Source organism: Canis aureus, chromosome 1, assembly GCF_053574225.1.
Source record: "Canis aureus isolate CA01 chromosome 1, VMU_Caureus_v.1.0, whole genome shotgun sequence".
Taxonomy (NCBI): Eukaryota; Metazoa; Chordata; class Mammalia; order Carnivora; family Canidae; genus Canis; species Canis aureus.
The window spans coordinates 3,728,025-3,744,208 of NC_135611.1; the positions used below are offsets into that span (position 1 = coordinate 3,728,025).

General features: G+C 51.9%; 1 protein-coding gene across 10 annotated transcripts in view; it reads left to right on the top strand.

Moving 5' to 3' along the window:
* ZNF516 (zinc finger protein 516) overlaps positions 1 to 16,184 on the top strand; it is a 124,327-nt gene that overhangs the window by 85,191 nt on the left and 22,952 nt on the right. For all 10 annotated transcript variants that reach the window (XM_077877235.1, XM_077877554.1, XM_077877168.1 and 7 more), the window contains one exon: positions 12,644 to 14,101. In XM_077877235.1, coding sequence (XP_077733361.1) covers positions 12,644 to 14,101 — 1,458 coding nt within the window. The remainder of the gene's footprint in view (positions 1 to 12,643; positions 14,102 to 16,184) is intronic.

Sequence of the window (16,184 nt, forward strand, 5' to 3'; positions counted from 1 at the left end):
GGTGGGTGAGCCCTCCTGCTGTTCTAGAGTAAGTGTGCATGGGGAAGGGCCTGTCCACACTGAGCACACTCATGATTCTCCTGGGGTGCTCAGTGGTCTGTCACCTGGGTAAGTGCAGCAGGGCCCCATCCGGGGGACCAGCTACACTGAAGAGCCAGCTGTAGAGACGTTTTCAGGTTATCACCTCCATCCTGCATACAGTCTTCAATTACTCCTGTTCCTGGTTTTCCAGCTCAAAGCCCAGAGGGCTGGTAACTCATCCATTGCAGGGCGGAATGTGAGACACAGGCCAGATGTGCAGACCTTACTTGTTGAATGAGGTGCCATTACCCAAGCTGGGTTATCCTGGGTGAGGGGCTTCCCACATTAGACATTGGTGGCCCTGCAACTAGAACTTGGGCCTTCAAACTTGAGTTGGAGGAAACAAGGCCAACAGACCCACCTTCCTAGGCCGGCTACGGCGCTTGCACCCCTAGAACGTGCCTCTGTCTTAACCTTGAAAGGAACTGCTTTGAAGCCACAGTAGAAATACCTGCTGATAAAACTTTTCAAGGCATTTAGTGAATTGCTAGAGTCTTTCAGATCAATCCCTAGATTACTAAGTTAAGTTTCAGCACGTTGGACACTCGTGGGTACTGGCTGGGATCCTCGAAGGCTTGTCTTCTAACCTCATGTTTGCCATGAGATTCAAGGGCTTCATTGGTTTAAAGCCTTCTGCCTTTTACCCCTCTAAAAGTATCGATGAGCAAACACACACAAATGTTAGGTGCTTGGAGACCTTTTGATGGACGACCTGATGAGGCCTTTTCAGAAGAAAAGTGCAGGATTATGTTGACCAGTGTTTAAGGCATGTTCCTGGTGTGCATCTGTTGCTAATAAATCGTGTTTAAAAGTAGATACTTCTCTACTCCCATTTCTGAGCTCCAGGGACCACACAGGTAGCCGAGTGGGAGTGTTGGGGTTTTAGATTGTGAGCAGCTGCCATCTAGTGGTTGGTGGCCCGCACGGCGCGGCGCCTGGCAGCCCGAAGCTGCTGCTGCTGCGGGGAAAGCCGGTCTTCCCCGCCACCGTCCCTGGGAGCGCACGCCCTGACCTGGAAGTCAGACACATGTCCTGATTTTAGATCTGAAAACTATTCCAATAAATAACTTGAGTTTTTTTTAAAGATTATAATTTCTTCGCAAATACTCAGAATTAGGTGTTTGTTTTGTTTTTGTTTTTTTTGGATAATGAGCAGCAAAGAAGTTTTAAACCCCGTAAATGCTAGCTTGCGTGTATGAGTCTTATTCTTCTTGTGTTAGAGATTCACAGTGCTACTTCTCGTCTCAAATCTTACCCATTCCCGATCTCTGAAAAACACTTCTTGTGAAACAGAAAGCAGGCGGTTTTAGTTATGTGTTTTTCACCTGAAAGCAGCTCGAGGCTCTGTCCTGTGAGCAGGGAGGGCCCTGGAGGGTGAGGGGAAGAGGCGTCGAGCTGAGCTGTCCCGCACTTTTCCTTTCTCTGTGCTAACATGGTGACGTTTTAGAATCCAAAAGTCGTAGAAGTGCTTTCTTTCCAGCAGTTCCTTTGGCCGTTCTTGGAGGTTTGATTTTCTTTCCTTCTGTTTGTGTCAAATGGAGATGTTTGTTCTGTCCAGAGCCTGGAGCCTGGTTTGTCTAGTTTTATTTCATGATTTCTTTTTGCTTTTGTCTGCATTTTTTTCAGACGAGTTGTAGTTGGCGGCTGGATTTTGAGGGTGAAGGAGGGCATGTAGAGGATGGAAGCTATGAAAATAGACTTGAATTCTGTTCACTTTAGCAAGGATAGGATTTAAAAAAACAAAAACCAAAAAACACAGCAACCACCCCAGTGATGGGTTTTCACAGTTGAGTCAGGAAGCAGTTAGTGAGTTCTAGATTTCTAGGATATGACTGTGCTGATGGCGGGATGGACTGCTGGTTCATAGCTGAAGCTCCGTGGAGACTCTAGGTGTCTTTTTGACCTTTAAAACCTCATTTTGTACGTAATGGATAGTAAAGTTTTTGAAAAAGTTCTCTTCCAGATTTTTTAAAAATTTATTTATTCATAAGAGACACACACACACACAGAGGCAGAGACACAGGCAGAGGGAGAAGCAGGCTCCATGCAGGGAGCCCGATGTGGGACTTGATCCTGGGTCTCCAGGATCACACCGTGGGCTGAAGGCAGGTGCTAAACCATGATCCACCCAGGCTTCCATATCTTCCATATTTTAAGCTTGAGACTTTCTTGTGTAACCTGGTGAATTTGTTCAGACAGAAATCCTGTATTTGACTTGTAATAACCCTTTTTTCTTCAGCAATCAAAATATGGTTTCCAAAGTGCAAAGATGCTTCCTCTTTTTCTATTAATGCAAACAAGTTACCATTTTGCAAGTTGTTCCTGTTATTGCATTGATTCTTTAACATGAAAACTTGGACACTGTGCTCACCAGAAAAGTAGCAGGTGCATGTCAGGATAAATACATGTTCATTTATATAAGGACTTGAAAATATCATTATTTAGCTGTCACCCCATTATTTTAGTTACTGGCACTTTGCTTATCTTCCAGGCTTTCTTCTTCTTTTTGACATTCATGTGGTGTGCACGCATGGTGATGTAAAAGAGCTTTAACAAATGTAGGCGAAATTTTCCTGGCTGTGGCACGGACCAGCCCTTGATGGGCACCGGCCCGTCTGAGCCACTGTGTGTTGTCGTTATCGGTGGACGAGGGCTTGTCGCTGTGCTACTGCTCCGCTCTCGGCGCTTCTAATCTCATGGCAAACATGAGGTTAGAAGACAGCTCCTGGCCTGTCCCGGGGGGGGGGGGTTGCATTCTCTGTGCTGTGGCCCCTCCTTGGTCATGCAGCCTCTGGTATGTGCTCTGCTCACCTGCTTTCCTGGCTCCCTCCGTTCCTGCTCTGACTTTGGCTCTTGGTTATTTTTCCTCCTTTTCCCAGAAGGAGAATTTCAGGGCAGTGTTTTTCTGTGTTTCCTTTGCTTCACTTGCACGGAACGCCTGAGTTATGTTTTTTAATTGAAAGGCCCTGTGGTTTTTACCACTAAAACGTTTCATAAGCATTTTCTACATCATACCCCAAACATCTTATGGTGATAATGCTCCACATCTCCTTTCATGCCGAGTGCTAGATCTTCATCACATTTCATTGAAAATCGGTGTTCCTGTTACTGAGATTTTTCTCACTGAAGGATCTTTCCAGGGGCTCTTTTTTTAAATTTATTTTTTATTTTTTTATTTTTTAAATGTAGACATGTGTGCTGTTCTCTCTTTGCTAACATGTTGCATATCGATCATCTGAGTAACTCCAGGCTTCAGTTAAACCTTGATGCCTTATTGCTCCCCAGACATCTTACCTTGACTCTGGCCTGTATTTGGTTACTGGTTATCCCTTTGTCAGGCAGGTGCAACAGTTATAAGAGAAGAATCTGCTGAGAAACATTCAAAAACTGTAATGTTCTTGCTGTCACATCAAGGTGTTTGTAACTGGTAATATAATAAAAGTTACTAGAAAGTCACAAATATTAACTGTGGAAATATGAGACTTATTTTTTTCCCCTCTTCTGCTTCTGGCAAAGCCTGGTGCACCCCTGGGAGGTGCTGGGGAGGCGCTGGCTGTTGCGGGGCATCAGCAGGAGGAAGTAGCGGCCCTGTCTCTTCAGCTTTTGGACCCCGGGAGGTGGGCCGGGTGGTCCTCACCATTTGCTGCTGCTGCCCAGGGTAGACCAGTCGCTGGTGATGGGCTTTAACGTGCAGTCTTTTTTTTTTTTTTAAAGATTGTATTTATTTATTCATGAGAGACACAGAGAGAGAGGCAGAGACATAGGCAGAGGGAGAAGCAGGCTCCATGTGGGAGACTGAGGCAGGATTTGATCCCAGAACTCCAGGATCATGACCTGAGCCAAAGGCAGACACTCAACTGCTTGAGAGCCACCCAGGCATCTCATGTCATTTTTAATTTTACTCATCACTGTGTACTCCCGCTTCCTATCTTGGACAGAAAGTCCTCTTCTAGACTTGCATGACTTGAGGCCATTTGGGTTCCATGTGGACAGTTCTGGAAATTGGCTGCTTCTGTGAGGCCCAACGCTTTACCCTAAGTGCACCCAATCTAAATATAGTCATGTCCCAGGAGAAGCTGAACCGAGCCTTGCTACCATGGCATCGGATTCTCCCCCAGCAGGTGCTCAGTGCCACACAGCCAGGAGGTGGCTGGCTGACACCCTTCCGAGGTAGAGCTTATCAGACCTTTCCCCTCTGAGATCGCTTCCATCCTGTGGGTCATTCTGCAGGGCTGTATATCTGCACAGTGCTCCTGTCTTAACTGGGAAATTTTTTAAAAAGTCATTTTTTTTGTCCTTTGCATATTTCGCTTGCATTCATCACAAAAATCCTATTTATTTTTCAAGAGGAGAGGATGCAGTCTTTGGGAACAAAGGTGGAGCCGTGGGTTGGTTCAGGTGTTAGCCCTCACAGCCAGAGAGTACTGATGGATTGGCCCCCACGGGGCTGGCTCGCAGCCTGATCGATGACACTGGCGGAGCTCATGGGGGATCAGAGCTGGAGTTAGGTCATGGCCGGTGATGAAAACCGAAGTTCTGTTCTCAGGTCTGTGGGAACTTGGCGGTGGAAAGACGGTCTTAATAATAGGAAGTCCTTATGTTTTAGTGAGAGCCAGACAAAGGTTATTGCCCCGGCCAGACCATTGTGCGTAATGTCCGAGTAGGTGTCTCATTTCATTGGTGGACCAAGGAATTCCAGAGGGTGGGGTCACTTTAGGACTTTCCAGGTCTGAGCAGTGCGGGGATCCAGTCGCCACAAACCACGAAAACCGCCATGCGTGCCCCTGTTCCTGCAATGGGGTTGTCATATTTCTAGGACATGCACCCCAATGCATGCATTAGGTTGGTAACTAGGTTAGTGGTTTTGCGGCATGTTGCTAGGACCCCAAGGCCTCGCGACTACCCATGCCCGCTTTACTTTTCATCTCTGCAAGCTCTTGAGAAATATTTACTGCATTAACTCATTCATATTCCACTTCATACTTTTCAGGGTGCTTTCCTGCGCACAGGAATCATGTACGTTAAATGGTTTGTTTTATTCACTCATTAATTCAGTGTGCATTTGTGGAACATCTACTCCCAACCAGGTGCACTAGATGCTGGCAATCAGTGTTTGAGTAACACGGGGTTTGTGTTTTTGGAGCTCAGATCCTTTTGGGGAGAGGCGGAGAGGACACACACACGTACAACACTGAGGAAGACAATGCCACGGAAACAGAACAAGTGGTGGGAGTGGGTGTGCTGGGGGGTGTGATTTTAGGTAGGGGGTCTGGGAGATGCTCCTCAGGGAGGAAGCAGAGTCTGGTGCAGTCCTGGGGCCTCAGTGGTGGCTGTTGGCTGTGGGAGGCCCCCTGCACTCTTAGCAGACATCCTGGATTAGGTGAGAACGCCTTTCTCAAACGTTCTCTCCTTGTGGCCTAAGGAGGCATTCTGCAGACCACGGCCGTGACTTTGTTCTGTACCTTAAAGAACATCCCTGCTGTGCCTTTTGTGACCAGACACTCATCCCCGTGTTTCTCTGAAGCGGCAGGGTGTGAAAGAAACCTTGAGACACACAGAACCTGGCTAGAGCCTCGGTTCCCACCACTTGTCGGTAGCTGCATTAGGGGGACAGCGTGGCACTTGGACCTGATCTGGCGTGGGCGAGCCCTTCCTCCTGGCGCCGGGGCTCCCTGCCCTGGAGCCTTCGCCCCCCTCTCCCCCCGCCGTTCCGTCCCCATGACCCCCTAGGGGAGCTTTATTATCCTGTTTTCCCTGGAGCCCGTTTTTAACCTGGTGAACGCGGGCGGTGTGGCCGCCGAGAGCCTGGTTGACCCAGGGATTCCAAACCTGTTCCTGGGCCTGTGGTTCCGGCGCCTCTGGCCCCTAGCGCGCCTTCCCCTCCGCTTCTCAGTCCAGCTGCTCACATTTGTGGGGACAGAGAGCAGAGAGTCCAGTGCACGCTGGGCGCCAGGTGCGTGGCTGTAGAAGTGTCCTCTCTGGTCATCAGCTGGTGCTGTGTCCGGGTCGGATTCCTTCTGGGGACAGATGGGCTGCGCGGTCACTGCCGCAGGACAGTGAGTGGCAGGAGGGGACCCTGCGCTGCTTATTTGCACAGTCACCACCCTTTTGCATTTCTGTCGGGCCTCACTGGACTTTGGCCTCATGCTCCTGTGATGTTGGTGCGTGCGTGCAGCTGTCTGGCTGTCCGCCTCCTCCCTCTGGCCTGTCCCGCGAATCCGGCTGCGGACCCAGCCCAGCACCTACCCCAGGGCCGAGGCCAAGCAGATGTGGTGACACCTGAGCACCCAGCCACCTACGGAAATCTTGCTCTGTTTCTCATCTTTCATCTTGGGGGCTGTGGGCTGCATCCCACCGCGGTCAAGTTTCCCTAGGGGTCCTGGTGGGAGATGTGTGGCCTTCAGTCCCCAGAACCTGCTGTGGGGGCTAGAGGAGGCGACTGTGAGCCATGGAGAGCAGCCAGGAGCCCTGGCAGCCGTGCCTCCAGCTCCTTTCCTGAGATGTGGGGTCGGCTCCCCCACAGGCAGCCCTTGTATCGCATGGACCCAGTGCCCTGCCTGTGGCCAGGGGTCCGTGACTCCCCCGGGTTTGTCCTGTGTCACCCCACAGCTCTCAGTCTTGGCCACGGTGTGAATCACCTCGAGGTTTTTGTAGGAAAGGCAGGTGGCATGGCTCCCTTCCACCCCTGGGTCTGGGCTTGGGTGTTTCCCACCTGAATACTTCATGTTTTTCTGGATGGTTCCAGCATGCAGACAGATTGCTGCCCTGGACAAATCATTCCTTCGTTCATCCCACACCGAGTGAGCGTCAGGTTGAAGCAGTGCAACCGCCAGCCCCATTTTCTAGGTGGGAGCATCTGAGACCTCACAAGCCTTGTCCCTCTTGCTCAGTTTCCAGAAACCTCCCCCGAGGAGGCCTTCTCTGGACATGCTCCCATCCATCCCGTGCTGAGGTGGCTCAGCACCAGGGCTGGGCTCCTCCAGAGCGATGTCAGCCTGCGGAGGCTTTCCTGATCACACACGCTGGGCTTGTGGTCGTCTAGGGCCCTGGAGTCTTTTTCACAGCACAACTCTTAAGCCAGACCTTTTGCTTCTTGTGCTTTCTTTTTTTTCCTATGAGCTTTCGTGTTCTTTTCCAGCCTTTATTCCATCTTGTTGAAAACTTTCAAGTCTTTCTTCTGTTGCTGAAGCTTTTGGCTGCCTCTCCCAGTGGAGTGTCAGTCTCAGATATGATAAACTTGTCTAGTCCCACTTCTTCATCGAGGTCACTGGTAATAATGATGTCATGAGCACAGACACTATAGCATCCGTCAGAGTCCTTCACCCAGCCTCCCTTCGCCTAGTCCCCACACCATCAGGAGAGGCCAGGCCCAAACCCCATGCTATCCCCCGAATGACTGGCATGGTATGTCTCCCTACAGGGGATCGTGCCATACAGTCCACGGGCTTTTACGGTGCTGGGTGTCTTATTGCCAAACCCAGGATAAAATATTTTGAAACTCATCCTATTTTATAAACGAAAACACCAAGGCATGCAGAATTGACCTACTCTTGCTCAGCAGGTCAGTTTCAAAGTATGTTTTGGTGGTGTCCCCGTTCCACAAGGTGCCTCCGGTGCTGTTCCCTGGGATTCAGGTCCCGCGGGTGTGTATGGGGCAGCGCAGAGGTATTCAGAGTCATCATGCAGGTGTGCTGCAGGACCTGATGCGCCTGCCTGCCTCTGTGGCCTGTCCTCGCAGGGCAGGGCTGCGGAAACATGGGTTTATTTAGATGTGGCTGAGCTGAGTGCATGGCGTGGAGGTGAAGGCCCTGTGGTATGTGCTCCTTGCTGCGTAGCCCGCCTGGGAGCACAGCTGCACCTGCGCAGGCGCTGCTTCCCTCACAGGAACCAGGCCGTGTAGGCAGGGGCTGTGTCCTCATGGAGGATGAGTCCGCTCCTGGCACATGGCCCAGAAGGGATGGGAGGGAGCCCTGTGGCACGGGACGACCATGGGTGATGCGCTCGGGCTCCTGGAAGGCTGTGAGCAGCCGTAAAGGTGTTCGGCTGTGAAGATAAGATGTTACATGTGGACAATGGCATCTGTTTGTAGGGACCCACAGTGGGAGATATGAAGAAGTCAAACTTCTCATTTATCTGTTGAGAAAAGAAATCCTAGTGATCAAGGGCTGGAAAGAACTAGATTAAGTCCTTATGAGAGACTGTAGTACGGTTGTCAAAGGAGCCCTTATTGGCCGTTCCTGTAAAGCCGTTTTGGGTTTGGGTAAAGACAGTTGTTTCCAAGACTCCTTAGAACTAGGGCAGTGTCACCAGCTTTTTTTTTTTTTTTTAAAGCATCTCAGCAATGGGGCTCAGACTTTGTTCCTTGTGTAATTTTAATAGCTTTGAAGTTTTACCCTTTCTTAACCTTGAAGGCAGCCCCCCTCATTTTCCTTGTCAGCTGGAAGCATGGTGAGGCCAACTTTGTATGCGGCCCTGGCAGTCGCCCGTGTCGTCATCCATGTCCTGCTCCATTGCCGCGGGGAGCCCGGCATGAGAGATGGTGGATGTGGTCGCTTATGGGTCTCCTGGCAGCCCTGCAGACTTGAGCACTGGGAGGCTGGGCAACAAGAGAAGCCATGATGTGTATGGAATCATGGACATCATAGTTGTCACAGAGATCAGCGAGGACCGTGATGCAGCCAAGTGCAGGGGGAGGTGGGTGCATCCCCTGCAAAGCACCTCTGAGCAGGCAGCTCAGAAACGCAGCTCGCTCGGGGAGGGCGGGCAACCCACGTGGGAGTCTTTCTTAGGGGAAGGGGGAGCCCGCGGGCGGACAGGGAGTGTGCGGTGGCCTGTGTGTCCCCTGCCCTGGTGAGGACCCACCTGGCCCCGCGGCCCTGCTGCTGTCGGCGCAGTGAGGACACACTTGCCGGCTCCATGCTGTGGGTCTGTGCCTAAGGGGGGAAGAAAGGAGGCAGCTACAGCCACTCAGAAGTAAGTGCCTTAACATGGGTGTGAAAACAAAAACAGGCCGTGCAGTGAAACCCAGGTCAGTCACAGAGGTGAGAGGGGACGCAGAGGAGGGTTAAATGGAGGATTTTTTGTTACACAGGTCTCACTGCAATAAAAATAAATCAAAAAAGAAAAAGTCAACAGGGAGTAATCTTTCTTACACCAAGGAAACAAGATTACTCTTGTTTCAGGGGTAGTTGTGTGTGTGCACGTGTGTATGCATGTGAGTGTCAGGTGTTGCTGCAGGGATTTCAAACAACAAAGTTTCCACCTTCTCAAACTTCCAGGGCTGGTGGGCATCTCCAAAGGATCTGTGCACATGTGCATGTGAGTACCTGTGTGTGCACATGCAAGTGTGTGTGTATGCGTGTGCACATGCACAGTAAGCACCAGGTATCTCCAGATGTGAGGTACATGTCACGGCTGCAGAAACCTAATCAGTGCTGCACTTTGCAAACCATTCCCAGAAGGGGCCTGTTTAGAAAGAAACCAAGAAACTTAAGGCATGTGTAGTTCACACACTATCATTTAGGCTGAGGTGAGAGCAGACCCTGGAAAAACGACTCTGTGCATGTGCAGGCAGGCGTACATGTGTTACCGTGTGTGCCTGTATGCACGCGTGGACCCGGTCACCCTGCACAAGAATGGTGCGCTGCAGCTGGATGTGCTGGCTCTGGCTTCCTGCAGGGGTGCTGAGGGCTGTGCCGCTCGGAGCCGGTGTCTTTCTCAGCCTCGTGGTCGAGGTTACCCGCAGCTGTTGATGGGCAGGATGTGGAATCCACACTGTGGGTGTCCTGCCCTTCGTTGAAGCCTAAGAAAGTCCGTGGTGTGGGCTGCCCCGAGACAGGTGTGGCTCATGGAGCAGTGGGTGGGGAAGTGTGGGTGCCCCATGGGCCGGGCAGGTGTGGCCCATGGGAGGTCTACCCCGTGGGTGACTTGGCCTTGTGAACAAAGTCAGAGATGGCATTCAGGAACCCGGGGGCAGGGGCCTGTGGTGGGTGCACCGAAGCCCGGCAGCCACAAGTGACCTTGCTGGTTCATGGGGTGTGCCAGGGTGCCAGCCTGCGGTGGTGACCTGGGGTTCATCAGACCTGGAGCCAGGGAACCTCACAATGGAAAGGGCTCCAGGTCCAGCGGGGGTTGAGGGGGGACGGGGAAGAGCCACAGACGGCTCCTGGTTTGAAGAAGCACCTGGTTGCTCAGCTGCCCACCTTCCCTCCGTGGACGTCAGATCATCGGCGTCCCCGTTCTGAACTGCCCTCCAGGAGTTAGAGGCCATTGGGAAGGACCAGGTTCCTTTTTTCACGACTGGTTTCCTGTGACAACAGCTTTGCTCCACCCCCACCAGTGGCTCCATGGACCCCGTGTGGTATCCCGTGCTTCTCGTGTTTTAGTGTCTTGGTCAGAGGCCCTGGAAGTTCTGTCGTGATGTATATAATCCTTTCTGGGAGTATAAAACGTGGGGACTTGGGCAGGTGTGCTCTGAAACCCTCACAGATGTGCAGTGTTGGGTTACGCTGGCCTCCCTTTCAACTCAGGAATTTGACTCACAGTCTCTGGTGTGTGTTTTCATAAATCTGTGTTCTTATAAAACAGGAGACACGAGGGCCCCCAGCCCCCGGCATTTCTCTCTTTGAAAATGTAAAAGTGACTTTGACATTGCGAGCATCGGTCACAATGAGCGAAGGCCATGAGGTTTCTGTAGGTTTAATTCCAGGTTAAGTGGAGAGTCCCAGGGCCGCACCAGCCACCTTCCGAGGAGCAGGGTGTGATCCTCAGGACAGGTGGGCACTCCCGAAGCGGCTTACCTGTTAGCATCCCAGAGCCAACAGGAGCCTGAGTGCTCATCCCTCCTGTGTCTTATCTCCTCATCCCTCTGCTCATCACTACCTGCTGCTCATGTTTTACGTGGACAGAATCCTTTAAAATTGCTGAGGGTGGTTTGCTAACTACCTCTGCATTGAAACTGCGCATTTGTTACTGTGCTCATCCTGACCTGTGTCAAAGTGCGTTCTCTGAAGGACGCCTTCATGCTGCCATGAAGATCCTTCAGCATACATTTTTAAAAAAATACCAATTTGATGGGATTCCTGAGTCTTAACTCCAAAAAATATACTTAGAAAATGTTTAAAGAACCTTTTTCTTTTTTTTGTAAATAGATACATATGTTCTACTGCAAATGTTTAAGTCTCTAAATACTCTTACATTAAGACCATCAAGGGGCACCTGGGAGCTCAGTGGTTTAGTGCCTGCCTTCAGCCCAGGGAATGATCCCAGGGTCCTGGGATCGAGTCCCATGTCGGGCTCCCTGCATGGAGCCTGCTTCTCCTGTCTGTGTCTCTGCTTCTCTCTCTCTGTGTCTCTCATGAATAAATAAATAAAATCTTTAAAAAATAATAAAAAAATACCATGAATATTGGGCCTCGCTGTAAGTAGGCACCTGACATTTTAACCCACCCATTCCAGAGGTGACAGGGTTTTATCTAAGGAGATAAAATATGCCCAGTGGCGTGTCCATGATGAAGAACTCGTGTTCTGTAGTCGGGAAAGTTTTAAGCTATCCAGAAGCATATGCACACCTTCCAGGCATTGATCTCATAACACCCGAAGTCATCAGACCCCAAATGTCAAATGGGGTTTTTCCCATGTTGTCTTGAATCCCTTTGGGGTGTGGTGGGGTCCAGCACGATGGTGTGAAGGGCATGGAGCCCTGCTTCCACCTGGTGCCGATGCCCACCTGCAGCCTGGCTGAGGAGGAGGTGGGCCTCCTCGTGGCAAGGCATCCAGGTGCACCAGGCTATGTGTCTTGCATGAACACTGCAGGTGGAAACTGCAGGCACAGAGAGTCCAGGGTCCCTGACCTGGGCATGCTCTTTCTCTTGGGCATCCCTCCTGGGAGGAGAGGGGAGGAGTAGCTTCACTTAGCCTTCCTGCTCAGGCCTCTGAAGGAAAACTTCGGGTATCACGGTTTTGGACTTTAAGGGAGAGAGTCACGGGGGCCCTTTCTGGATCTGTCTACAGTCAACCCGTAGCCCAGAAACTCCTGAGGCAGCCACGGGATCACGGGATCCCCTGGGCAGAAGAAGCTGTTTTGGGGCCCAGCCTCTGTGTGACCATGGGCTGCACATCAACCTCTCTGGGTTTTCTTGCCTTAAGTCCACGGGATCCCTAACCATGACTACATTTAGGGAATTGTCTGAATGTCACAGTGGGGGCAGAGGGGGCCCAGTGCTGTTATAGAGCAGGTGTTTCTTGGTTCTTGAGGTAACTAGTTAGCCTCTGTTAACTAGTAGCTGTGTCATTATAGGCAACTAGATTTTATATTTCCTGACAGTCTGCTGAGTTACTTAATCTTCTGAAAAAAAAAAAAGAAGCCCCACCCCAAATACCATCCTTTTGCCCTTAAATCTGGTCAGCTCTTGACAGTGCTTTGGGGAGTGGCCACATTGTGTCCCCGAGGACCAGTGCGCCCTCTGTGCGGGGGCCACAAGACCTCTGGATGTGCTGCTCTGTGTCTCCTTCTGTTCTGACAAGAAATGGTAACTTCACGTTTTACATTTTGATCCTCCAGGGGGAAAGCCACACCGCTTCTGCTTTTCTGAAGAAGTAGCACCGACTGTGCTCTCCAATGGAGACCAGAGCCATGCGCCTGGAAATAACGCGCCGGAAACAGACACTGGTGAGCCCAGAGCCGGGAATGCATCGTCATTGTCCACCCTTGAAAACAGGAGCAGGGATGCTTCCAAGAGATCCGAGCAGCCCAGGTTTTCTGTGGACTTGAAGACACCAGGGTTTCACCTGAAGCAGGAGGTCTCCGTCTCGAAGGATGCTGCAAACTTCCCTTTGCATTTGGGTCAGACTTTTCCAGAAGGAGCCGATCTGCAGCTCTTGTCTGAGAGCCCAGCCAACCACCTGAAGGAGAAGCTGTCCGACCTGCTTATGAAGGGACACACAGGCGGTGGAAGAAAGGGGCCGGCCCCAGACTTGATCCCACTGGACCTCAGCGAGAGGTCAAGTCGGGATGACCCCAGCCGTAAGGAACTGGCCTCGTCGCTGCAAGCCGCGCTGGCTGTTCACCCGTGTCCTTACTGCAATCACAAGACCTACTACCCCGAGGTCCTGTGGATGCACAAGCGCGTCTGGCACAGGGTCAGCTGCAACTCCATGGCCCCCCAGTGGATTCAGCCCAATGGTTACAAAAGCATCAGAAACAACTTGGTCTTCCTAGCCCGGAGTGGACGCACGGGCCCCCCACCTGCTCTGGGGGGCAAGGAGTGCCAGCCTCTGCCCATCGCTCGGTTCACCCGCACCCAGGTGCCGGGAGGGGCGCCAGGGCCCAAAAGCAGTTCCTCGCCGCTGGGTGTGACCACAAAAGCCGCTAGCATGCCTAAGAGCAAGGAGAGCCACCCCGGGGGCCCCTGCGCACTTTGGGTGGCCAGCCCTGAGGGGCACCGGCAGGCCAAGCCTGGCCATGGCCCCGAGCAGCACGGAGCCCCTGCGCAGCCGCCCCTGCCCAAGCCCAGGCAGGAGGCCAGCCCTAGACCCGGGCCCACGGGGGGCAGCGGCTTCAGCCGGAGTGCCACCCCCACACCCTCTGTTATTGCTCGGGCGGGCAGCCAGCCCCCGGCTGGTGGGAGGCCGGGGGACAAGTACATCATCCCTCCCGCGGGGGCCAGCCTCGGCCCCCCAAATAAGCACAGTGCCCCGGACCCCCTGAAAGCCAAATTCAGCCCTCAGCCTCAGGGTCAGCCACACGTGAAAGGTGATGGGGGCCCTTCTCTACCTCCCCGCGAGCCCCCCTCCAAGGCCGGCCAGGAGCTGCGGCCACCGGCCAGTGGTGGGGCGGGCCCCAGGGGGAACGCAGCCTTGCCTGGCCCGCCCGCCCTGCACGCCAGCAAGCAGGAGCCCATGTCTGACGGCCACGAGAAGCGCCTGGACATCCTCAATATTTTTAAGACGTACATTCCAAAGGACTTTGCTTCTCTGTACCAGAGCTGGGGTGCCAATGGTCCTGCACTAGAGCACAGAGGTAAGACGAGCGGGCCCCCTCCCTGCCTGCCTGCGGGAGCGCTGTCACCAGGATCCTCATCCGGTCCTCAGGCCTCATAGACGAGCCCCTCCTTAGGAGGTTGGGATGCTGCCTGTTGGCGGGTATCTAAAACAGGACAGAGAGGAAGGAGCACGTGCACCCCTCTCCTGCCCCTGCTGCTCTGCCTGCTAGGGTGCAGATGCCTGGTGCCGTGACCATTAACCTGACGGTCCCTGTAGGGCTTCCCTCCTGGTGATGTTCACTTGGAAATGCTGCAGGTTGACAGCAGCAGGCAGCCTTGATGCCCTTTGTCGTTTTATTTTTATTTTTATTTTTTAAGTGAGCTCTGTGCACAACATGGGGCTTAAACTCATGACCCTGAGATCAAGAGTCCTATACTCCACCGACTGAGCCAGGCCACTTCGCTGGCATCAGGGAGCAAAGCCCTCCAGTACAAATGTACCATACAAAGTTTAGGGGACAACTGAGCTAAAATTCCAGAAAAGATACACATTTAGTGGCCTTTTTCCTTTCCTGCCAGTGTCTAAGTATTGACCTCTCACTTAACAGAGCGCTGGGAAATCTAAGGATTTGCTATTAAAAACTGAAAAGCAGGTCCGCAGAAACCCCTATGAGCTCATCAGGCACCGTCATTAAAATAGGTCACCATCAAAAATGGCCTGAGAGCCTCAAATTCCAGGAAGCTGGAAGGACTTTTGGGGAATGTGGCTCAGGCTTTGGTGGAAGCTGGGTGACCAGTGAGGTATCCCAAATCTGTGTGGGATGCACGGGTGGCCTGGGTGCCTGGCACAGAAAGGCGGGTCTCTCACAAAGTTCCAGGTTTTCTCCGGGGACTTCGGAACCTGCCCGGATCCCCACGTGCACTGGAGCCGTCCTGGCTCCGTTAGCCATGCCTCTGGCTCAAGAAGAAAGCCAAGGTGTTTATCAACTAGGAGAACACTCGGAGGTTCCTCAGCCTTAGAGGTTTGCCCGCAGGGCCTTTGTTCGAGGCTGGTGTCTGTTCCTGGTTGCTCAGAGCCAGCACTTCCTGTGAGCTTTCTGGAACAAAGCTAAAGGCCTGGAGGCCCAGAGATCATTGAGACATGGTGTTTGCTGAGAAGCTTGTAGGCACAGCGAGCACCCTTGTGTCTAAGAGTGTGGTCCCTTCAGGCAGAGGGGCTCCGTGCGTGGGCGTAGCCAGGCACGCGCCCCTTAGCAGGTGGCATGGCACGGCTGCCATGTGGCTTAGAGTTTACACATTTTCAGATTTCAGTTAAATTAAGTGAGCTTTTCATAGTCTGGGGGTGTTTTCCAATCGTGCAAATTATTTGCTATGAAATGAGATAATATATCTATTGAACTTCAGACCTGATGGCAACCTCATCCCTTTAGGCTTGGGTTTTCTTGGATCTGAAAGCTGAGACGATGTAGGCACCCGAAGGTGGGCAAGTTTCAGTGAATACCTGTGTTTCTGGCAACTGGACCCTCTGCCTGGTCCTTCCTGGTGACTGCGGCCCCCAGCACCCTGAGCTCTAGGCTCGCGCCACGGTGTCGATGACTTCCATTTAGTGCCCAGACTTGTGACATGTCATGCAGATGTGCACCTGCCAGTTGACGCCCAGTGAGTGCATTCCTGCTTCTGTAAAGGCCCTTTGTGCTGCTTGTGGGTCTGTGTTGCTCCCTCCTCAAAAAAAAAAAAAAAAAAAAAAAAGTGAATTTAAAGGTAAGGTTTGGAGAGTTTCAGATGACAGATTTGAAGTACATGGTAGCCTGAAATGTCTTTCTCATTCTTTAAAAATTTTTAAATAACTGGTTCACAGGGTTTTATGGGTTTGTTTGTTTTAAGAGAGGTTACATAGTCATCTTTTGCATGTGAAAGATGCGAAGTTGTTCATAATGCAGCTGTGCTCCTCTAGGGTTATTTGCTCTTCCAGCAGGCGCACCGAAATACAGCAAGGTGTGAGTCAGCAGTTGAGGGTGTTTACGTTCATGCTGCCTTGGGTTTCTAAAGGGGAGTGTTCTGAAGTTTTTGGCTGTAATATACTAATCAGTGTGTTTTTAGAACTGTGGCTTCCCGGGTTTA